This window comes from Chenopodium quinoa, unplaced genomic scaffold (assembly GCF_001683475.1).
Source record: "Chenopodium quinoa cultivar QQ74 unplaced genomic scaffold, ASM168347v1, whole genome shotgun sequence".
Taxonomy (NCBI): Eukaryota; Viridiplantae; Streptophyta; class Magnoliopsida; order Caryophyllales; family Amaranthaceae; genus Chenopodium; species Chenopodium quinoa.
The window spans coordinates 585,125-610,866 of record NW_018744348.1 but is presented as its reverse complement, the minus strand read 5'-3'; the positions used below and the strand labels follow the sequence as shown (position 1 = coordinate 610,866).

General features: G+C 33.2%; 3 protein-coding genes and 1 pseudogene across 3 annotated transcripts; 3 read left to right on the top strand and 1 right to left on the bottom strand.

Annotated features, from left to right (window-relative positions):
• Positions 1-50: 50 nt before the first annotated feature.
• LOC110696347 lies at positions 51-1,624 on the top strand (annotated as a pseudogene).
• Positions 1,625-3,886: 2,262 nt separating this feature from the next.
• LOC110696304 (probable plastid-lipid-associated protein 8, chloroplastic) lies at positions 3,887-9,525 on the top strand. Its single transcript, XM_021873596.1, has 5 exons — positions 3,887-4,379; positions 6,687-6,746; positions 7,359-7,482; positions 8,588-8,767; positions 8,988-9,525. Exons 1-5 carry the CDS (start codon positions 4,158-4,160, stop codon positions 9,173-9,175), a joined length of 774 nt encoding a protein of 257 aa, XP_021729288.1. The 5' UTR covers positions 3,887-4,157; the 3' UTR covers positions 9,176-9,525.
• Positions 9,526-9,830: 305 nt separating this feature from the next.
• On the top strand, positions 9,831-14,690 carry LOC110696303 (protein FAM32A-like). Its single transcript, XM_021873595.1, has 3 exons — positions 9,831-10,036; positions 11,758-11,897; positions 14,207-14,690. Exons 2-3 carry the CDS (start codon positions 11,759-11,761, stop codon positions 14,440-14,442), a joined length of 375 nt encoding a protein of 124 aa, XP_021729287.1. The 5' UTR covers positions 9,831-10,036; position 11,758; the 3' UTR covers positions 14,443-14,690.
• A 2,554-nt stretch (positions 14,691-17,244) lies between these two features.
• LOC110696302 (leucine-rich repeat extensin-like protein 4) lies at positions 17,245-19,859 on the bottom strand. Its single transcript, XM_021873594.1, has one exon. It carries the CDS (start codon positions 19,731-19,733, stop codon positions 17,496-17,498), a length of 2,238 nt encoding a protein of 745 aa, XP_021729286.1. The 5' UTR covers positions 19,734-19,859; the 3' UTR covers positions 17,245-17,495.
• Positions 19,860-25,742: the final 5,883 nt, after the last annotated feature.

Here is a 25,742-nt window from a genome sequence, read left to right as displayed (position 1 = left end):
GCGTTTGGTATGAGGGATAGGGATAAGGAGGATAAAAGGGTAGGTTAAAGATGGAGGATTAGTAAGTGGAATAAGGATAAAAATGATGTTGTAGAATTGAGAATTATATGAGGATGAGCAAGAAATTTACTTAACTACCCTTACTCATATTTATCCTTTTTCTTCCTTATTTTCTTCATTAAGGGTACAAATGTAATTTGCCTCATTAATTTTATCCTCATCGAGTCATCCCCTATACCACCTACCCCTAGTTATTATTTTGCAGGGATAACTTGCATTTTTTTCCCTATCCTCTCCTTTTAAGTTATCCCCATCCTCCTAAACAAACAAAAGATTATTTAAATCCCCTTCCTTTTATCCCTATCCTCCTCTTTTTATCCCTCCAAACAAACACCAATGTCATACCAAAAGTTTCAATAAGTTGATCCATGTATGGCCCAAGTTCATCTGTCGAGCTTGGTTGTTCAAAGCCAAATTTCTCTATTTCATGTTTTGTTGTGTCGGGACGTACTTTGTCATGCTTCTCCTGAATAATGTGTCATGTTGTGCCTACATGTTGTCAATATTATAAAATTTCAATTTGTGTTGGGTCGTGTCGTGTCTCGAATTGACTCCAACCTAGGGCTATCTTTACCCCTATGCTAGCACATGTGACTTGATAGATGAGCCTTATGCCATCTTTCCTTTAATGTTGTAAAATGTAAATAATTCCGTTAGTCTAAACATTGACCAATCCAATGAAGTAGATATTAATGGTTAAAAATGTGTCTCAACATAAGCACAGACCCAAGTGATACATTCAACATATGCACATGCAAATCCAAGTGATGCATTTGAAATAAACCACAGGAGTATATTCATCCAATTTTCCTAATGTACTCTATAAATCACCTAGAATTTGAATTTTATTATATGAAAGGAAATTTTGTCAGGAACCACCCGTTAAAAACAGTTTTTTGTCAAAAATCACCCAAAAAAAAATTGTTGTCTACAGCCACCCAATTTTAAAAATTTGTTGTAAAACACCATTGGAGTCTATTTTCCGGCATTGACCCATAACTCCAGCATTGACCCTACCCACGTGCGTTGCACGTGACTTCTAATAAACCCCTCTCTTCCCTTTTTTTCCCCCTCGGAAAAATTTGGAGTTCCCTCCATAGTCTCTCTCCGTTCTATCTCTCTCCTCTTTCAATTCAAGGTTGTTATGCCGGACGCAAGGTTGTGATTGTGTGCAACTTCAACAAAGGTAGCCGCAACCGCCGTTACGGTCACTGCCTCATCGCCGGCATCAACAAGTACCCTAAGAAGGTCATTCCCAAGGACTTCGCCAAAAAGCAGGCCAAGAAATCTAGGGTTGAATGCTTTGTCAAAGTCGTCAATTACAATCACATTATGCCTACTCGTTACACTCTTGATGTTGATCTTAAAGATGTTGTTTTTGCTGATGTTCTTCAATCGAAAGATAAGAAGGTTATTGTTGCTAAAGAGACTAGAGACTAGAGACTAAAGCTATGTTTGAGGAAAGGTTTAAGACTGGAAAAAATCATTGGTTTTTCTCCAAACTCAGGTTTTTAAAGAATTAGAGGTCTAAGAAATGTTGATTATTGTCAATTTTGGATTTGAGTTTTTGTTTTTCACATCTGTTTTGGATTGATTTTTGTCATCATTATTGCTATGCTATGATGATTTTGTTTATGGATATTTTTGTTGATTTTGATGTGTTATGAACCCATTTTATGATTGAAAATTCGATATTTTACTTGCTCTCGTATTTAATTTAGATTGTGTTCAATTTATTTCTGTTGAATTTGATTTTTTTAATTGCACTTTTATGGCTTGTGAAGGAGGAAAAGGAGAACAAAGAGAGGAGAGAGATAATGGAGGGAACAAAAGTCACGTGCAAGGCACGTGGTTAGGGTCAACGCCGGAGTTTTGGGTCAATGCCGGAAAATAGGCTCTTGTGGTTTTTGACAACAAATTTTTAAAATTGGCTGGTTCTAGAAAGTCAATTTTTTGGGGGGTGGTTTTTGACAAAAAACTGTTTTTAACGGGTGGTTTCTGACAAAATTTCCTATTTGAAATGAATTCCGATCCGTATATCCAAACACAACCTAAATAAATTCCGTATATCCAAACACAAACTAACATTGTTTAAAATGAATCTATATCTATATCTATCTATATCTATATCTATACTTTAATATTTAAAAACAAAAACCACAAATCTATACTACGCCACGTATCACCATAATCACTCATATGCCACATGTCACCTAACTTAATCCTTTCTTTTTAAATTTCCATTTTAATATAAAAACAAAATATATATATATAATGTTTGAGTCTTTAATCTTTATGCATTCTAAAACTTACAAATTTAAGTAAGAAAATTGAGTGTTTCATATTTAATATAATAAATTAAAGTTAAAGTAATTAGTGTTCATTATTTCAAAAAAAAGTAATTAGTGTTCATTACATTAACAATAACATAGGTTTTTCATCTCCTAAACTTAAATATAACTTAAACCAATGTGTTATTTCATCCCCTACAATATCTATGTATCTATAACTATAACTAAAGTAGGAATCGATGACATCATCACTGTCTCACTGCCTATGTGTCAGCTTTTTATTAAAAAATTTCTAGCCAAAATTATAAGTGACATCATTTTGTTTTTTTTTTCTTTTTTTTTCTTTCAAGATAAAGCTATTGTTTGGAAAAGCTAAATTAATTATACATTTTCATAAAAAAATAATTTTTTTTATTCACAAAATTGACTAACGACACAATTTTCTTATATACAAAAAAAAAATACTATGGAATTGGTGGTAGCTTTTTCATATTTCCTACTTTCCTCCTATATTCACCACTAAACAATAATGCTATCATTTTTTTTTAATTTTGAATTTAATTAGAATGTTTAACATCATGTCTTCTAATATTGCTAAAACCATGCATCACACGGGACTAACCTAGTATATACATAACTAAATTCACAACTACACTGACACTTTTCACACTTTTCAATAAAAATAACTTAAGTAACAACCCGTGTCTTGTAAAAAAAAAAAGGGATTTTATCACTGGTACCCTAAAAGATTTGACTTTTATGAATGGTGCACCTTATTAAGTTTTCATTATCAGCGGTGCCCCTAATATTTTCACCTAATTGCTACAGTGATCATATTTGATTAAAACGTTTAGTAAATGTTAAGTGTGGGTATTTTGTGTGGAATATGTCAGCAAGTGAGTTTACGATAATGCCCCCAATCATTAACTCTCCCTCCAAGCCCAACTAACATCATTTATCACAAAAAAGGCAAAAAAAAATAAAATTGATCGTCCAACTTCCATACTCTCTCCCCTGTTCTTAAGCTTGCAATAAAGCCCTAATTGAAGCAAAATTTGTGGAGAATCGCTTTGACAAATTGCGGATTAAGGTTAGTACTCAACTTCGATCTTGATTTGTGAATTATTTTGTATAATTCTTGTGGTCACACTTTCTTTGGAATTTTTACAACATTGTCAAGCAATCAGATAGGAAAGACTGAACCATAATTTCTGACCAGAAGAAGACATTGAAATGTATGAGATTATAAGAGGGATGAAGAGAAGAGAAGAGGGGAATTCTAAAGCAGCAGAGAGAATAAATAGGAGACAGAGGAAAGAGGGAAAAATCGAAAAAAAGGAGGGAAAAGGAGAACTGGTTTTTGGGGGGAGTTTTTAGGGTAGGGGCATTAGAGTATTTACACTTTCCTAACCCATTAAACCAGCCAAAAACCCCCATTTAACGTTTAATTAACGTTTTAATAACATATGATCACTGTAGCAATTAGGTGAAAATATTAGGGGCACCGCTGATAATAAAAACTTAATGAGGTGCACCATTGATAAAAGTCAAACTTTGAGGGTACCAGTGATAAAATCCAAAAAAAAAAACAACTCGTGTATCGAACGGGTCAAAAGACTAGTTAGGTGAATAATCTAATCCCGATCACTTAGCTAAGATACACGTGGCAACAATGGACCCCAGCAGATTTCCCATCCGACGTGGCATCTCCAAAATCACCCAATCCACCAAAATTTTCTCTCTCTCCTCCATAACGATAACCAGGTTACCAACCACCATCATCTGCTACTCCACTTGTTTTCCGCCATGGCTGCTTCTGCTACAGCTTCAGCTTCAGCTTCCTCTTCAACACTCTTCTCAACTTTCGAACCTCAATTTTCTCTCTCCTCCAACCGCACCACTCTCTCTCTTCCTCGCCGTCAATTCCGCCTCCCTAACCGCCCTCTCAGGATTTCCGCCGCCGTTTCTTCGCCGGCTCCGGTGGTTCCTTCTTCTCCCGCCGATTTTGTCTCCTCTCTTCTCTCCAAGGTTTGAATTATCAACTTCTCTGTTCTTCCCCTTTCTATTTTCTTTAGATTTGATCTTGTTTGTTGTGATTATTTGTTATTAAATTCGTAAAAATTGTGATCAAGTTATTGTAGTTCTTGTAATTGTGCTATTTGACGGGCGTTACATTGATATAACTTTTTTTTAGAATTTGTTATATACACCCGGGTCATTTGCTCATTTTTACTCATTTGTTGATTGAATGAGCAAATGACCCCGTGTACGTGTACGGTACACCCGGTGTACATAATAGGCTCTCTAACTTTTTGAATTGAATTATACTATTACCTTTTATTTAGGGTGTGTTTGTTCTGGGAATAATCAATTTGAACTCCACTTATATACTACCTCCGTTCATTACATGTATATGATGTAGAATTGTAGAGTTTTAGGCAAACCAACTATAAAATTACTGTAGGACTCTTATGAAATAAGAGAATGTTGGAATGCTTAAGTATATTTGAATTGATCCAACTATTTAGGCTAACATAATCACTAAGATGTACAAGCAATCATTAAGATACATATTAACGATAACAAAGAATAATATTAAAGATATGCGAAGATTAATACTACTTCATACGAAGTACTACAAATTACAAAGAATAATATGATATAATGAGATACAAATATCTCTTAAATTCTCCAATAATAACCGGTGCACAACTTTGAACATAAACACCTTTTATTCACGATAAGTTAAAGTTATAAATCTGGGCATTTGGGCTTGTTTGACATCATTTTTTGTTTTCAGTTTCCTTTTTTTTGAAAACCAAAAACCAAAAACAGGAAACAAGAAAAAGATGTTTCCACTTTTCTGTTGTCAGTTTTCAAAATTATTATAATTTTAATATGTTTAAATAATTTTTGATTCATTATGGGACATATATCCTATACTTTTAAAAAACAAAAAACCAAAAAACAGAAAACCACAACAATGCCAAACGAATCCAATCTCTAAATTTAGATTATTATCACCAAATTACCAACCATTTAAAGGAGTATTGACTATGTACGTATTAAGGGCACTATAAGTATTTCATCTAGACACCACTACCTTTCCCGGCTTATATAATAGAGATTACAATAGTAAAGTCGAATTGTCTATGTATAAGTGGTTACTGTTTTTTTGCTGTTTGATTGAGACATTTCAAATATGCTTCTTAAGGAATTATATATCAAACTTCATTCGATATTTGGTTTCTAATGGAAAAATCTAGAGAAGATATGAAGAGTATAGATGGAGAACGGAGAGGAGGACGAAGTTAAAGGATGGGGATAGATGTATGGGGCTTTTGCTTGTTTAGATCAGGATAAATATTTCCACTCTTGGAAAATAATGATCAACCTTTGCAATACTTATATGTAATGAGAATTTCAGGATAGAAAAGTTGATAGCTTTGCTTCTGAGCACACTTTAACTTTTCTTGTTTGACATTGCATACCCAATGAAACTCTTTACGCACTTGAAGATGAAGGCATGATGCGAAACACATTTCAAGTTATCCTAAATGGAACGTATACTGATAGTTTAGTATGATCAGAGATGCCTGTGATTTATTGTGAAGTGGCTAGACTGATGAGTGATCTTAGTTTAGGAGGGGTTCACAAGAAGATGCCTGAGATTTTCTAATGAGGTGAACAGACTGATCAGTGATCTCTATCTAGAGGGCGGCCACAGGAAATGTTAGATTCTGTAATAGAACTCAACTATGAAATTCGTATTCTGGTGACATTTTGTAACGAACCAGCATATTACAGATAATTCTAAAGAGATAATGATGATTTTGAATGGTAAAGCTGAAATTACAGAAAAATAAAGATAATTTTCAAGTACTTGAGGGACTTGACCCTCTCCCAAAGCTAACCAAATAAGAACTCATATATTCTGGGTACCTTTTTTTCTATGCCTGCTCTCCCTTATTACTAAACCCAATAACTGCTAGCAAAATACTCGTAATATAAAACTACCCTTGATGCCTCTCCCCTAGGCCGGTTCATTACACATTTTATGTATTGTGCTGATTTTGATTTTGCAAGATAATTTAAAAAATGTCTTCTAGACAGAATTTTGACTATATATACTGTAATTTAAAATACTGAAGCAGTTAAGCCCATATTGTTTTCGTCTTTTTCACATATATTTCCCTTTTATAGATTATATCTGAACATATATGGCATATCTGAACTTGTATTTTGTTGTAAGGTGAAGTTGGTAACCCTTATTTGAACTTGTTGGGCCTTTTCTGATTATATCTTTCCTGAATCTTATTTATTTGAGGTGAAAAGATCAAAGCCAGATTCTCACCAAATAATGCCGGTGATCTCGTCTCTGACATCCTCTCTAAGGTTTGAATTTGCTTCTATTCTTAGTTTCTTACCCTTTGCACCTAGATTTTTCCTTTTTGGTATGAAGAACTGCTATTGTACGTGTATGTAACTGGGTGGTTGAATTCATGGTGAGGTATGCACACAGTATAAGTGTGAAGGAAGAAAGAGGAGTAAGAGACAATGACTCAGTTATTGTATTTCTTGTAATTTTGCTCACTGATACCCCTGTTATTTTGATTTAAGGCTAACAGTTCAAAAGCAAATGATGATACAAGCCAAACCTTAGAGGTTTAAAGAAAAAATTATTTGAATTGAATACTTTTTCAATAAAAAGTATATAACTGTGATAATCCATTTTCAAACTTCATTTTCTCTTGTTTGGTTCCCTACTAGAAATATTGGTAAGGAAGAATGTAGATGCAAAGGGAGGAGAGGAGGAGGATTTGGTAAGGAATGGGGAGTAAAATGTGTTGTATTATCTTCCTTCTTCAATAAATATCCAATAATCTCCTCTATATATGAAGCAAACAGACTGAAAACTTAGTGGAGGCTGGATGATGTACTTCGTACCTTGTCTGAGGTCACTATGATAGTTTGGTGGTAGTAATTCTTTATTTGCTTTTCCTTCAGGTCACTGAAACAGATCGAGGTGTTTTATTAACAAAAGAAGAGCAAAAGGAAGTTGGTGAAATTGCTGAAGAACTTCAGAAATATTGTGTTAATGCCCCAGTAAAATGTCCACTCATTTTTGGAGGTAAATACATTTAAGAGTCTCTAGCACCCAGGTGATAGTATTGTCTTTCGCGACACAGAAATTTTAGATTTGTATTTGGTCTTTTCAGCATCCTATGATAGTCGATTACTTTGTTTTGGATCTGCTATTGATGTTCCAGTCTAATTGTTGAAATTTGAAAAGATGTTCAATGACAAGTTTAACTGGGATTTTGGGAAAAAGTGGTAGAATTATGCTCGTCAGTTGTTACTTTGTAGCTGTAGAACTAGAGAATGTTTGAGCTTGAGAGACAGATATTGAATATTTTTATCAAATTCACTCAAAACAAATGTAGTTTTTTTTTTTTTTTTTTGTAAAATAGCATGCAGAAGCAAAAGATATCCTCCTAACCTCAAGATTTAGTGTGGTACTGCTGTGGGATAGGGTAACTAATGTAGCTTTGCTTTTGGGGCTTTCAAGTGTTGCTTCTTGCTTGATTTCGAGATTCAAAGTAATTGTGCTAATATGTACGTTAATAGAAGTTTCAGATTAAAGACAACTTGCTCGTGAACATTTTACTAATTATTTCATTTCATGTACATAGAAGATATGTAGTTCCCTTAAAAAAAGAAAAGGAAAAATAAAAAGGTACGTAGTTCAGTTCACTTTTGAAGTGCAATCACATTCTGTTCTCGTGGCATAACAGGCACTAATGTCTCTAAGTTGCGCTGCATACTTATAAACGGTTGATGGATACTTTCATTTACAATTAACTGTGTGTTTGACCTGTTTGTAAGGAATTTTAAAAAGAAAAGAAGGGTAGGGAGAGGAGAGAAACTATTCTTTTCATCTAGATATAACTAAAAATTTGGGAAAGGAAGGAAAAGGGAGTTTTTCCCTTCCAAATCTACCTAAATTGAGAGGTATTTGTTGGAAGAATGGTCTATTCCCTCTACTTCTTCAACCCAACCTAACTATGTGAACATGAGATGCTGTTTGCCTCACTCTTCCTCCTGCCCCCTAACTACGCCCCTATCTCCAAATCCCCTCTATCCAAACACGATATTAATCTAGTTTATTATATGCTTCTAGTGAATGACTGATTGTTGGCATGAGAAGTCTAATAGGTAACATTATTATGTTGCAGAGTGGGATGTGGTTTACTGTTCAAATCCAACTTCACCTGGTGGTGGCTACCGGAGTGCAATAGGACGTCTTGTGTTTAAGACAAACGAAATGATTCAAGTTATTGAAGCTCCTGATACTGTCAGGAACAAAGTATCTTTTTCTGCTTTTGGTTTCCTTGATGGTGAGGTATCTTTGAAAGGTAAGCCTGGATTAAGCAATCAATACTTGATCATGTGTTTATAAACTACTGTAATACTTTATTGATAGTAGTTAGTTTCCAGTCCAAATTCCAAGATTCCCAACCATGTATGCAATTTGGTATGAGGCATCAATATCTCAAATTTTTGTCCTGAATCTTGATTCTATAGTTTAATTCTATAGATTCTCATGCCTAATTGCCAAAATTATTATTTTTACAGGTAAGCTGATAGCTTTGGATGAGAGTTGGATTCAGGTTATATTCGAGGCACCTGAATTGAAGGTAGGAGGACTTGAATTTCAGTATGGTGGACAGAGTGAGGTCAAGCTGCAGATTACTTATGTAGATAAGAAAGTCAGGTTGGGGAAAGGCTCTAGAGGATCATTGTTTGTTTTCCAAAGACGTTAATGAATTATGATATTATGTATATTCATCCTCGTTTACCAATTATACACAACTGCCAAGAAGTCTTGTACTACAATCTGGGTTGATTCTTTCGTCATATATGTGCGAATCAACGACCCTGCAAACTCCGGTAGTCATTTCTGATTCACAATTCCGTTTTGACCGTAAACAACCAGCATGCATATGTTCATCAACTCATCAAGGGATGCTGACTGTTATCATAAACCAAGCTAGTACAAACGGTAGCTATTGTATTTGTATCATATTTGAACAATCTGGATTTTAGTTTCAGCTGAGGAATGTATGTTTAGCAGGTTTGTGAAATTTGAAACTATTAAGAAAGTTTCAGCTTATATGAAATTGCCAATTGCCAACCAAACAAGAGTACATGAATCTACTTCCTATATATAATCAAAATTCAAATCTTCATGGTTGTAAAATGCTACAGTAGTAGTAAGACGAAGGACCCTACTCTCGGAGATTTTGTAGTTGGTGCAACTCGAACTTGTGACCTCAATTTACCATGATAAGTTTCCTACCAACTTCACCAATCTAATGCTCCGTTCTTTGTATTTGTATCTGTAGTGTAACACTTGATCGTATATTCGTATGAACCACAATTTAAATACTCGTACTACGGAGTACCTAGATATGGAATGGATATTTCTGGAAACTATTGTTTTTGGACAATTCTGGAAACTACTGGTTACTTCACAAGAGCTCTCCTGATTTCTCTCTATTTCTTTCCTTCTCAACAACACCTCCTATTCATTACTCTCTCTCTAAACTTTGTTCTGCTTCTCCATCAATTTTCAAACATCATCTGCGATTATCATTGCGTCCTTCTGCAATTTTCTTCTTAAGGTACGTGCAATTTACATCATTATAATCGTTGGTTAAGCTTTAATTTTCAATTGCAGCTTGAATTTGAAGCCTTTAAATTTCTCCTTGATTCTTTTTCGCGCAATTTCTTTTGATTTTTGAAAATTAGCAAAATATTTTGTATTAGTATAATCAGTTACACCATATCACGAGTTTGTTTGATGATTTGTTGTGAATTTTGGAATTTTTTGCTTTAATTGCAGTCCTAGGGTTTGGCGCTTAATTGATTTTTTTTAAATTATTTCAATGAAATTATTAGGATGAATTGGCTTCCTGTAGATTGTTTGAATTTGGAGACGATTGAATTTTGTGTACAAATGTAGGCGTTAGAGAGAGAAATTGTGTGCTCGTTCATGATTGGTGATATAATATGGTTGTGGAATCGATGTTGTTGAATACTGAATTTGGAATTATCATGCTAATAATAGCTAGGATTTCCAGTTTTGAAAGACTAGTGAGATTGAAGGAATAGAAAATCAACGACTGAATAATTCTTCCTGAGAAAATATAGTTGTAGGGTTTTTGAATGATTGTATGATTTGATTGTGAAGATGGCGTCGTTGGTTGCTGATTTTGGACCTCAAGAAACACTACTGTGAGCTCAAGGGAGGAGAAAATTAACAAAGAGTGAAATTAATTCATTTGATTTAAATTTAGCGTTGGAGTTCTAATATAGTTTTGACTTGTGGAGTTGTGGATCTGAGCTAGGCCTTAAAAATATCCAGATCTTCTTTTGCATTATATAAGACACCTCTCATATCTCATCTGTTGTCCCGCCTCATTTTGATTCCCAGGTATTGATGCGGTGAAATAAGAAAACTCGTGATAGCTACAAATAAGATAGTTGTGAAATAGACAAACAATAACTTTACAACGCCAATGAAGTTTTTGCCAAAATTTCATTGACGCTATAGGTTTTAGGATTTAGACTTCTTGGGCATGCTTTGTAGCTTATTAACTTCTAACTGATCTACCAATTAAACTCTAGGTTCAGATATAATTTCCTGAAAATAATTCTTTGGCTTGGGAAAATAGATTTCATATCATTTGTTGGACAAACTGATCATATTGTTTTGAACTGCTAATTAGGTTGACAGTCTTAGCTATGCAGCGTTTTAAGTTTAAAACCCACTTGTTGGGTTAACAGATTTAAGCTTTTAGTGTTTTTAACTTTTAAGCTCTGCTTGTATAGTGTATTATGATGTAGTGGACACAAACAAAATTTTGGTTTGGCTATACTAAGCCTATGTGGATTGTATTTTTAAAATTCATGCATATTGTTATTAATATATTAAACAAAAGTGTAAGCAAGGAGAAGGACAATGCTTATATCCTATGCTCTAGAGCTTGAAAAAAAAAAATTTAAATAGTAAAATATGGGATTATTGGGATAATGATTAAAGAAAATTGCATATTAGCACATGATAAAAGAAAATTAAAAGAGTGCAGAGGATAGTAATAGTTATGTGAATAGCTCAATGTGATCAGGATTAAGTATGAATTGAACTATTTTCACTTTGATCATATTTGAAAGGAGACAATATCTCCATATCCTATAAAGTCATTTACCATATTGGTTTTTGCTTATGGATCTTCTGATTCCGGGAGAGGGGGATTATGATTGATGGGATCAATATCAAACATGCTTTCAATTTTCTTAAAAACCAATGTTGAGACTGAATCTCTTCTAATGGAATGTGTAGGATGTCGGAATATGAAAATGTTATCGCTGGAAAATTGAGGTTAAAGGGAAAAGCACTTGACGTGAAAGCAGGTGGAATTGCAAAGAAAAAGAAACACAGAAAGAACATTGAACGGTTTATAACTGAAAAAACTGCTACAGGTAATATTTGTGTTACCATAATTTCCCAGCCCCCCCCTTCTATTTCACTTTACGTCTTTACTTAGTATCTTTTTCTTTTGATGGATATTTTCCTTTCACCTTCGCTTCTGTCTTTTTCTGTTGATCTGCATACAAGGTGCCACATTTAGTTGCTTATATCTGCCATTTAAAAAGAAAAGGCCAAGATTTTATGAGAATACCTGCCTTGCACTCTTGGCTCTTGGAGAGGGTTGTGATTTGGATTTTGCTTCAGTGTCATTAGAGCATAGAGCCCATTGACTATTTGCCTATATCCATTTAAGCATGCAAGAGATAGAAGTAGGCCAAGTATGCAATCTTGTTGCTGAATTATGGCATATTTATGTAAATTTGAGCGACTCCTAAGCAATTCTACCCAGCATCCTTGTCTCACACAGGAGCAATTCAGAGTTCTATGGTGGTGATGGTCCCATTAACAATTAATTTAATAATAATAGCAATTATGAGTGTTTACATAATGATGAATCACTGATTTTAACTCACAGAAAAATTTGTAAATGAACAATAATCATCTCGCAGCCTTTGATTAAAAGAGAGGGAAATTTTAACGTGTAGTGCAACATTTCACCTTTTTGAAACAATAACACTTTTTTATAACTTCTAATTTTGAGAATTTTGGTATGATGCGCTTTATATTGTGCATTGGTATGTTTGAACTCTTTTATGACCCAAGATGCTAATATATATATTTATGATTGTCAAGTATACATTGTTCTTTTACTTCTAAATCATTCTTGTCTTAATAGGATTGAAGTGAAGCTTGAAGAAAGAGGAATTGCAGATCTAGGATCTAAATACACCATACCTCACATTGATGTATACTACTCACCACCAAATCTCCTTGTCTACTTGTCTAGTGTTGTTTCAATGCTATGTGACTTTGCCAACTCACGTATGTTATACCTATCTATCAATTATGTTGCAAGCCTGCAACTCAATATCAAACGCGTATCCTCTCTATGAATGCTTACAAATTGGTGCCTCCATTTCTTCTTTTTTCCTTGATTCCTTGGAAACCTATTCTGCATTGGTTGTCTATCTAATGGAAATATGGGATATCAGTTACCTACTTACCTTAATCACCAGTTATATGACTGCCTATATTTCTCTATCTTCCAAAAATCCACTGCATTGATTTGTTTCTTGGAACAACTTGTTAGGTTTGCATGTATTTCAATTATTGTTTCATCTCTTTGGATTTATCATTAACTATTCCTAAGTTAGGTCAACTATGATTGTTGTAAAACTGTTTACTTTGTTCGTGTTAATGTTTGTGTAGTTTCAATATTTAGATATACTTGGCTTCTTTTAACATTGTGACTCTAGACATGATACCATATCTTGGTCAAAGAACTGAAAACATTTCTCAAGTTCTGTATTCTCACTCTGCCCTTGTTCCTTTTTGCCTTATACTATGTATCAGTACCATATGGTTTGTCCAGTGTCTTTACTGTTTTTATAGAGAATTTGTCTTGGAGTGTTTTCCAGTCGTATGAACCTCTGGCCGATATTTCTATTCTGGCGAGGATTAAAATTCAGAACTAAGTTTCAATTGTTAATATTTGTCTCTAAATTTGGTTGGTACCATGAAGTTTTGCATTGGCTGGGTGTATTGATATAGAGTCTAGATTTTCTAAGAGTTTTGCTCTTGGTCAGCCAAAGAAATGATGTATCAGGAGTTGGGTCTTAATTTTCTCAATTTTGTTGTTGCATAATAAGTTATCTTTAGTGTAAAAGTTAAATTGAATGGATTCCTTAGTCCTGTTTTGTTTTGTTGTATTTTAGTGTGTAGGTGGGTGGGCAGGCAGGTGATGTCCTTATAAAGAAGCATTAAGAATATCAGGTACAATAGGATAAGGATTGACAAGTGTCTAAATTCACATTTTTTGTCTTGGGGGGGGGGGGTGGACTGTGGCTAATGCTAGCCTCAGAAAGCCCTTTTCAAGATTAGATTGTACCTTTAATAATCATGTTTTACTTTAATAACTGTGTTGCTGATAAAAGTTGTGCAGCTGGTGCGAGTTCCGACCGAAAATGTCAATCGAGACAACTAACTTAAAATTTTCTGCTTAGAACTTTGATTCTATAAACCCTTAACATGTTTCCTAATTTGGTAATGAAATTAGGAATGCAGTACATATCTACCTGTTATTTGATGTGCCTTGATGTCTGTGGTCTACTATTGTGTTCTTTTGACTGGATTAGCATCACTGTTATCGCTGTGTTTGCATAAATGGGCTGAAGCTGGAAACAAATGGTATTGTTGACAGATCTTGTGGAGATAAATACTGAGAAAAATGTGGACGGTGGGAACGAAGTGTCTGCTAACTATGATGAAAGGCTCACACCAGCTGAGAGACGATTCCTAGAGCAGTGGAAGCACCTTGAAGTAAGACGGCTGCTCAAGAGTGCTAACGAATCACACCGTGATCGGGTTCAAAGATTTAACCAGTACCTGGCAAATCTGAGTGACCACTATGACATTCCAAAAGTGGGACCTGGTTAATTTTTGTATCAATTAACATTGTTCGACTTCTACTAGGTGATTATTGGATTTAGGATTCTGATTGATTAAGATTTTATGACAGACCTGAAAATTCTGCTACATTATGCAGCTGGGGTTGTGTGATTATGCCCAGAATCAAATCCAGATTATATGAATCAGCAGACATGTTTGAGAATTGTAGCCATTTGTTGCTGGATTTATGATAATTGTTAATATCCTTGTTAATTTATGCCATATCTCTTCCCTTATCAGATTTTGCTTAAAATTCCGCGACTGCAGGCAGATTTTCTGCAGCCATCAGATGAGGAAAATGTTAACCGCTAAATTGACCATTTGCTTCCATTTCTTGAATTTTCATCCAGGAAACTAATTCTAGTCAACATGTCATAAGCAATACAACCAGATTGCCCACATTGGGAAGATACGAAAATGAGTCCGACTAATTTTTTAACAGTTGGGCAACTAAAAACAACAAACATATCTTTTATCCGTATAAATCCGATAAAACTTTAGCACAAAATTCAAATGATACTCTAAGTGGAAATACAGTAAACAAAAATTCAGATGTTAATTTTCACTGAAGATCCCGTGATTCAAATTATAGATTTATAGCAGTAACAATTACAGCTCTAACAAAACATCATGTTAATTTTCACTGTACTTTTATTCATATCTGAAGAAAAGGAGAAATTAGATCTCGTGATTCAAATTAGAACAGTAACAAATACAGCTTCAACATTTATAGCATTGCACCAGAAAAATAATTTAATATTTATATCAGAAGGTCTGAACACATGCAGCTGATAACAAAGAAGACAGTATATGAACAATAATTGTTACTATTAATCATATTACGTGCAATTTAAAGACGGCCACATGTTATCATCATTTATTCATTTTCATGAACTTTCTCTTTTCCTTCCTATTGCTAAAATACAAATATGTACGAATTATAATTTATTTTAAGTTTTTAACCAATTATATTTATGACTTTTTATTTAAGTAAATTGATTATCAATGTATTACTTGCAATCACGTAAATATATTAGTTGTTCACCATGACTACCATGTATTTTCCGGCCGGCTTTGATTAATTTTTGCTATATCTTCATTAGGTTACATTATGATCTTATTGAAGAATATCCTGAATTTCATTATCAACTACGGCGAATATACATAATTTCTAATAAGATTACGATGAACTATGGTGTAAATTATACATGTAGAGGTGACCAAGTACGCTCTTATACTAATTGATATACATTATCTATTCATTTAATTAGTTTACACTCGAATTTGTCAAAGTCTTGGTTAGTGCCGGCAATTAATTTATATCTAGAAGGCAGAAAACTTCAAGATTTGAAGTAGTTAGATCAATAATTTGTGGCATTATTATGTTTTTGTCCTAGTAAATCCATTTAATTAATTCAAGAAGATTGGTTAATCAAGAAATTACAAGAACACATATTTTTCTCCCCTTTTTTTTTTTCCTAGTATTTTGGTGTAAGACCATTTGGAGACAATGGCAGACAAATCAAATTAGATCACCTGAAATTATTAATTAATAATATAATGGTTTCTCGAATATATTTCCAATCTTTTTGGAAATTGAAATTTTTTTTCTGAATTTTGGGGACTTATCAAAAAATTTCGGTTTTCCTTTTTGGGAGTCAGTGAGTGTCACATATTGTTTTAATAGAAATTTATCATAAGAGTTAGGCCTGTAAGGTATCCAAAGTGAATACCTAAAATTAAATTATACTATATGCTTTTTTTGAGGAAAATTTATACTACTCCGTATATGCTTTAATTTCTTCATCATTATTTTTCTTTCAATTCTTATAAAGTGTGAAAGTTTTGTAAGACTTGGGAAAATATAGAATAGTTCAGAAGAACATGGGAAAGAATAAATCTTGTTTGCTCTTAAAATAGTTATAGTAGTACGAGTAATAATTTTGTTCATATTGTTAAATGGTCAATAAGATACCGAATAATACAATTTTAAGTGACATTGTCTCACACTAGTTTGTCACCTCTCTTACGAAAAGGCGAGTTTGTCATATGATCTAATAGTAATATGTTTGTCACCTCTCTTACGAAAAGGCGAGTTTGTCATATGATCTAATAGTAATATGTTATAACATCGTTCAATTATAGATTTTACAACTATCATAAATTCATAATCTTTATATTGCTATTTTTAACTTGGTTTTATTCTTATGTGAGCACCAATTCATTAACGCATATGATATATTCCATTATTAGAGACAAAAACGTCAAAATAGAAAGAACATATAGATACAAAGCTTAAGTACTCTATCAAAACCGAAGATGCTTATTATATGATACACCCGAGAACACAGTCGATGTATAAGCTCGCTCATAGAGTACAATTTATTCACCTTAGTACTTTAACTAGCTTAAAAAATTAAGGATATGAACGTTGCAAATTTGAAGAGGGGGGGCATCATCCGTACTTGAAGGACATTTAAAGTGATTTTACTCGATTGTAAAATAAAAGCAATGGGGCAGACAACATAAATTTTGTAACACGAGCCAACATTGAAAGAAATAATGTAAGGGAGTTGACAGATATCATCAATAATAGTAATAATACTTACATTATTAATTCATATCAACAACAAAATAAACTACTAATAATGAAAATAAAACTATACTTTATAATTGTACAAAAATTTTATAGCTGTCAATCAAGATTGAAGAATCAACTTGTATATTATGTATATTTGCTGTATGTATAATTATAATTTACTGTATTTATGTATATGTATGTGTATGTAATTAACACAAATGAGCACAAAAGTAAAATTAAATGAATCTAACAAAGTACATATTATTACTAAAAAAAAAAAAAAAAAAAACAAACAAACGTATAATTTAAAGAATCTGTCAAGTTTTTTTTTGAACTTCCTGACATCGTTGGAAGGAATTGTTATGACAAAATGTGATGAATGATGAACCCCCAAGAAATAATTAATGAACATATTATAACATATTACAAAATATGATATGATGATAATGGGGTGGTGTTGTTAATTAGTAGCCTGGGAAGATTGGAGGTGGTGGTGATCCGTATGAAACACCGTAAACTGGTGGCATTCGTGTTTCGCCGTGTGATGGTGGGGGTGATTGTTCTGATGGACATTTTCCTTTTGGTGGTGGAGATTGATTATGGTTGTGTTCTGGTGTTGATGGTGTGTATGACGGCGTTGGTGAATATGTAGGAGTGTTTGATGGTGGACTGTATGACGGTGTTGGTGAATATGTAGGGGTACTTGATGGTGGATTCCGTGAAGGGATGGTTGATGGTGGACTATATGACGGCGATGGTGAATAAGTAGGGGTGCTTGATGGTGGACTATATGAAGGGGTGGTTGATGGTGGAGTGTATGACGGCGAAGGTGAATAGGTAGGGGTGGTAGATGGTGGAGTGTAAGACGGCGATGGTGAATATGTAGGGTACTTGATGGTGGACTCTGTGAAGGGGTGGTTGATGGTGGAGTGTATGACGGCGAAGGTGAATAAGTAGGGGTGGTTGATGGTGGAGTGTAAGACGGCGATGGTGAATAAGTAGGGGTATTTGATGGAGGACTATATGAAGGGGTTGTTGATGGTGGAGTGTATGATGGTGAATATGAAGGGGTGGTTGATGGTGGTGTGTAAGACGGCGAAGGTGAGTATGAAGGACTATTGTATCCTACAGGAGGGGGTGTTGAGTAAGCAGGGGAAGGGGTGTACCCTGAGGCGGGTGGTGGGGGTGGGGGTAATGATGATGGTGGATAACTCGATGGTGAAGGAGTGTTGTAAGACGGTGTTGATGGTGGTGGAGGTGAGGAGTAGTAGTAATCAGGTGAAGGAGTGTAAGTTGGTGGTGTAGGCTGTTGGTATGATGGTGATGGTGTGTACGACGGAGACGGTGAGTATGATCCTGACGAGGCTCCACCAAAAGAAGTTGGTGGTGGTGTGTACGAAGGCGACGGTGTGTAAGACGGCGATGGTGAGTAGCTAGGAGTGTAAGGTGGTGGTGAATAGGTAGGAGTATATGATGGCGAAGGCGTATACACAGGCTTCTTAATACAACCAAAGGAGTAACAATCAACGGGTGTAGCCAAAGGTGAGGCACATTCCTCAGCGGACCTTTGGTTGGCCTCACCAATGATACAGTTTTGTGATCCATCGATAACCTTACCGGCCCCGGCCAAGGCGGTACACGAGGGTGCATCGCCAGAGAAGTAATTATGTGAGTATGTAAAGTTTTGGAGGTTTGGAAGCAAGCAAATAGCTTCTGGGATAACCCCAGTAAATTGATTGTAACCCACATCTAATTGCTCCACACTAGACATTCCATTAATGGTAAGTGGCAATGACCCGGATAAGTTGTTGTAACTCACATCGAATACCGTTACATGTTTGAGGTTACCAATTTCTTCGGGTAAACATCCTGAGAGATTATCATTAGACATTATAATCTCATTTAAGGTGTACCCCATGTCACCAATGCTAGAGGGAATGCACCCTCCTAGCTCGTTGTTAGCCATGACCAAAACCGATACCGGGGAATTACCCATGTTTTTCGGGATCCCATATTTGAACCGGTTGTTGTTGATGAAGAGGGCGTCGAGTGGCTTGTCGAAGATGGCGGGTGGGATCGGCCCCTCGAAGTCGTTGAACCGGATGTCTAAATACTTCAATGAGGGTAAATTGAGGAGGGCCGGGGGGAATTTACCCACGAAACGGTTGTTACTTATATCAAGCTCGAATAGTAGTGACATTGAGCAAAATGATTTTGGGACGGTCCCACAAAACCGGTTAGAGTTGATGTGGAACACGGCGAGATCGGATAATAATCCGAGCTCGTCGGGAAGATACCCGGCTATGTCAGCGTGGTTAAGGTCCACGCTGGCAACAACCCGGGTTGGGGTGTTATCATAAGTACTACCATAATACGAGTCAGAAGTCGTATTAGGTAGTATTGCACAAAAGACACCATTATACGAACACACATCAGGACCCTCCCAATTTCCAGTGAAATTGGAGGGGTCCGATAACATAGCGTTTTTCCACGCTTGGAGAGCAATGTAGGCTTTACGAAGGTGATCATTCTCAAACTGAACACTAGGATCAACCGTTACATTTTCGGGACCGTTTGACGAGTCCATCGGGTTGTAGTAGCCGTCGTCGCTGCCATCAGCGATCGACGAATGTACGAAAGAGAAAATGAAGAGGGAAATCAATAAGAGGACAATGTGTGGAGATGGAGAAGGAGCCATCTTGGGGTGGTGTAAGAGAGAGAAGAAAGAAAGCACAATTTTTGAAAGTTTAGAAATGAATCTTGGTGTTGATATATGGTGTTACTTTGTTGGGTATTTGTTGACGTAATATAAAATAATGTTTTACTGGACTACCAGTTAGTTTTAATTATTTTTATATCAATTTAAAGCTAATATTTATTGGGCTGCTGGCCTGACATAGACATTTAATTTTTGTACTGTTAGACTATTTCCCATTATTAGTACTTTATTATTCAAATAATTTTTGTAAATATAATATAATTACAAAAATTAGGAACAAAATTAAGGGAAATTAAAAGAGTTGGTGAGCTGTGATTGGGAGAAAATACATTGGATGTCTGTGTGTTGATTGAATGTTAAGTTAGTGAAATCCTCGTCTTTCAAAAAAAAATAAAAATAATAAACAAAAAATATAATAATTAAAATAATTAATTTTACCAAAAAAATAAAAATAAAGATAGTTAGCGTGTGGGGCCATACTCGGAGATTGCAGGCAGCGGCTAATTTTTAATTTTTTATATTTTGTGAAATTTATTTGGTTTGAAAAAAAAAAATAAAATTGTTGTTTAGGGTTTGGTTGGTAAGAGGTTAAAAAACAAAGAGATAGGAAGATATAATAATAATAATGGAGACCATGGCTTAGCTGTGACCATTTTGAATGGCGGATCCACCACCGAATAACCTAGTTTACTTGCACCGAAAATCGTGCCTTTTTTATTTTAATAAAGACCGTGTATAAGTGTTTAGACTAGTTTTATTCGCCTTTGTCTAAATTTATTTTATTTTAACATACCGAGCATTATTTTGAAATAAGCTACAAAGTTTATTTGATTTAATCCTCACTTTGAATGAACTTATTTAAATCTATTTTTATCTAGTTTTATCTACAACTTTTTTTTACTAGTTTGCAAATCAATACGGTCAAAAAAGACTACTCCGTATTATATTATTTAAATTATTAAATTGATACTAAGGGTCTGTTCATATTTACTTAATTTCAGTTCAGCTTTAATCTGTTCAGTTCAGTTCAACTCCTAATTTCTCTCTCTCGATCATAAAATATTCATTTCAATTCAGTTCAACTCAGCTCAGTAAATGAAAATCGGCCCTAAATTGTACATGATAAAATCACTTTTTTTTTATCAACATAAAATTATTTTTAAGCTAGCTTGATTTGAGTAATGAAAAATTATTAATAAACACGATACACATTTTTAAGTTTTAAAGTTGCATTGCATTACTAAAAGCATTGATATGAGGCGTCTACACAAAAATTCAAATTAATAGGCAATAATTTTAATTGATGCCATTAATAATATCCAATTCTTTTACCCTATATTTTTTTTAAAAAAAAAAATTGCTAATTTGATATATATGAGCAATAATAAGCCTTTGGTTATACCTAATTCTAAATGTATGGAATCAATGTATCCAAATATATGTATGGTAGAAATTCACATTATTCTTGACTACCAAACATGACGCAAGTGCTATATTCCCAATATTAAGATGGTTCTATAGTACATCAAAAATAAATAATAATACTTATTTGGGGTATAGTTGATGAATTTTCACCATTTACAGTTAACAAACAAAAAACATCAAATAATGAGAGAAATGTAGATTACATTATTTGAACCAACATATTCTCACATTTTTAAAAGTATCACAAACTTTTGTCATTTGTTTATACAAATCAAGTACTTTAAGAATCATTAGATGTTTTTAAAAAAATGTTGAATATAAATTTTTTAATCAAGTTTGGGCTAACCTGTCTATTGAGTGGATTGTAGATCAAATTCAAATCTAAACTCATAAAAATGTACAAAATTTGGTCTACAAAATCGATGCTCATTTACTACTACCTCAAAGAGTAAAGATATTTCCTTATGCACATCTTCTTTTAACCTTTTTTACTTCCTAATTTACTGGTCGGACTATTTCTTTAGCCACATGTAGTTTTACTTTGACACTATTTATATGTCAACATTCATTACATTTTTATTATACTAATATGTAAAAGTCAAATATTAATCATTGTGTAAGATGTTATCTAATCAATATCAATGTAAATTTCAAATATTTTTTTTTTTTGGTCAAAAGTCAAACTTATAGATTGACACGTACATCATCCAAACTATTTCATATATATAGGAACGGAGGGAGTATCATTATTAATACTTTTCTCTTAACCTTTGAGGGTCTGTTCTCATTGACTGAACTCAGCTGAACTGAAAAGAACTGAACTGAGCTGAGATGAACTGAACTGAACTGAATATTTTATAAGAGAAGGAAATTAGGAGTTAAACTGAACTGAATTGAGCTGAACTGAACTGAATTGAGCTGAATTTCAACGTAAGAGAACAAACCCTAAGTGAAGGGCCAGAAAATGAAATCATACGCTGATCTCTATTGTAGAGGCTTTTTTTTTTAAAAAAAAAAGCATAATAAACCTCAAAAGATAAATAAATGATGACCCTTAGCTTCATCAATCAGCGCAAGACATGCTACACATGTCTTATGTTTGACTGTTCAATATTATCCTAACTATAAACTTAACTATATTTCAACTTGATAGTAAAATCAAATAAATTCATACAAAGTATACTACGTAAAAGAAATAAATTAAAATTTGTCCTTTATTATGTTGGTATAAGTTGTAAAGAACTAATCTTTTGTTTTTTTATGTTCACATGATGATCATAACTTTAAGAGAGAGAAGGAAACTTAATTGGTAGCCATGTCTTAATAGACGGCAGACACTAATAATACTTGCTGGCACGTCGAGTAAGATTCGAAGTGGGTCCCTTTTTTTTACTAAATTCATTACATTACAAAATATCATCGACAATTTGGTACAATTTATTAAAACTTGTATTTAATCACGGCTTGATATATAATACTACTTCCCAATTTGAAGTTAACACAAATTTCGTAAATAAATTGTACACTATATAATATTTGTAGAGTAAGGGTCTGTTCTGATTTACTAAACTGAGCTGAATTGAACTGAAAATTTATGAGAGAAAGAAATTAAGAAATGAACTGAACTAAAAATAAGGTGAAGAGAATAGGTCATAATTTATTTTATAACATGAAGTGTTGTTTTGAGTCAATTAATTACCTTTTAATTATGTCATTTATGTGTAAAATTTAATAGTCAAACTCTTAAAAGAGTGGATTCATCATGATAATTTGAATAATAATTGCTAATATTACAAAAGAGTAACTTAGAATAGATGTATAATAAAGTTATTATAGATTGAGTCAATTCACAATCATCAACTACTAGATGTATAATTACATGTAATATGTTAACTTTCAAAGGAAACTTGTTACATTTGCATTTTTAAAACCATTTCTTCGATGAGTAGAAGGATTCTATTAGGCTAAATAACAATCAACCTAGTGCTTGAGGAGTAATGGAGAAGGTAAAATCTCCTACTCCTAAATATGCATATGTACTCCGTATATATATATAAGACTCAAATGTGTAATTTTATGAAACTTCTATGGTATTCATCCTAAATATTTTTTCTTATTTTTAAAATTTATTTTTTATTTTTTATTTTTTTTTATATTTTCAATTAATTTGTGAATTATTTTTTCAATTCCAACCGTAATAAAAATTAAATTTGTAAATTAATATTGAAAATATTTTTAAAATTCAAAAAATATTTCAAAATTGATAAATGAATTTATAAAATTAGATAAATGGTTTATTTTGACATTTAAAAAAAATCAGCCAATAAAATTTAGTATAAAATGATGACTACCATATAGAATAATCCGTAATTTTAATAAAGTGGTGAATCGATCAATTTAAAACAATTGTATTTCCTCCGTTCTTTTTTACTTGACCTGATTTGACTTTTACACTATTCACCACCCCTCATTTGACCGTGTTTTGTGAATAATATGTAAGGAAAAACATATTCATGTTGGATCATTTTGAATTCATCTCAATAAGAACTATCATAATATATAACTTTTATATTTTTTAATTATGGAGAATTAAAGTTATTGACCGTTAAAGTTTTGCATTAGCAAGCGTGATAAAAAAAACAGGTTAAGTAAAAAAGAACAGAGAAAGTAACTAATAAGGAGTTTACTCATAAAACTACATCATATGCTTAATCATAAGAGATTAGGACAATGCGACAACTTTAAACTGAACAAAAGTAATTTTAAATTTAGTTCGTTGGTGTATTATTTAAGTAAGATGGTATGAGGATATAGAAAAGGGGATTGGAATGGAATAGGTCAACAGGAAAGACGTGTTGTCAGAAAGACTTTAAAGTATCGTCAACAACCAAAAAAAATAAAGTATGATGAACAACCAGAATCAATCAACCATGCAGATTGAAGTAGAGTATTATAATTTATTTATTTTTTTTTTTAAAAAAAAGGAAAAGAAAAAAAAAAGAAAAAGAAAAAGAAAAGTAGAGTATAATAATGGTCCGTAAAAGAGAAAGTGGTACTATAAATTATTTTACTGTTTGCGGCAGAACGTCTAATGCAATGCAATGAATTGCATTTCATCATAAACGAGGATAAGAAGAAAGGACTATATATAAATTCGAGTCAATAAATTCTTAGGGACAACCATGCACATATATTTATATTTATATGTGTATGTATCATGTAATTTATTAATTAGTTTAGATTTACCTATTTTGATGATTGAAAGTTAATTTTGCTATGGTTGATTCATTGTTGTATCAATTAATTATGAGTAGTCATTGGTAGTTAATCTATTGTTATGAGTACTCGGTAGTTAAGTTGTTACGTACCTTCTTTCTAGAATCAACATAATGTTATCATTTGGAGTAGATTTTATTGAAATTTTTTATGTGGAGGCGGATGCACGATACTCCGTGCATCTTTTTTTTTAAAAAAAAACGAAATGAACATATAGTTGTTCAGTAAAGAATATATAGGGTTTGTTCTGATTGACTGAATTGAGCTGAATTGAACTGAAGTTAGTTGAACTGAACTGAATATTTTATGAGAGAAGGAAATTAAGATAAGAAATGAATTGAACTGAACTGCACTTATTAGAGCTAAATTGAACTGAACTGAAAATAAGCTGAAGAAAACAAGCCCATAATCGTTTAGTAGTAAAGAACTGGACATCAAAGATTTGGAATGGTCATAAGAATCTATAAATAGCAATGATATTATCCTATCTTAATATTAGACTAGTTATGTTGTCATTAAAATATTTTCCTCCAAACTTATAAATAATGTCATCATTTTAAAATGTTTATCTTATTCTGTTAAAAAAATTGTAAACTATATTATTGTTAGTATCAAACACTGAAATCGATCTATTCTCTCTAATAATAATAATTTAAATTTTTTTCAAGGTGATTGACGCGAGCGACGCACACGCTACATCTAGCCATTTCAGAACGCTTTTTAAGTGCATCATCTTCTACACACTATTGTTAAGAGATTTTTTTATAGAAAAAAATAATACAATAATTAATAATAATAACATTAATGCAGGCAAATAAATTGAAAACAATTTAAAGAGTATAATAGTCCAAACACTATTCATAAGAGATAAATCATTAAATCACACAAAAGAATAGCTTAGAGGTAATTAACATAATATTAATAGGGGTAACTAGGTGAACAAACATTTTTAAGGACTAGTCGTTGGAGCACGCGTTACGCGCGTGCCCCCTCGACGGTTCGATAAGTAATTTTCGCGAATCTGTATGGTCCATGTAGTATTCGTTATTTAAAATTCACATGTAGCAACGTGAATATAGAAAAGATTAAGCCTCTATTTCAAAGATTCGTGTAAGGAGTCTTCATATGGTTATATGACTTGTTAGGGAATAAATTATAACATGAGTTATATGTGGTTATCGATAAGGGAAAATTACCTCAATCACTACAGCAAGACTGATATCACAAGTCTAGATATGACCTTACAATGCAATAACCATGCAGCCAGTTTACAGGAATCAATGGGTA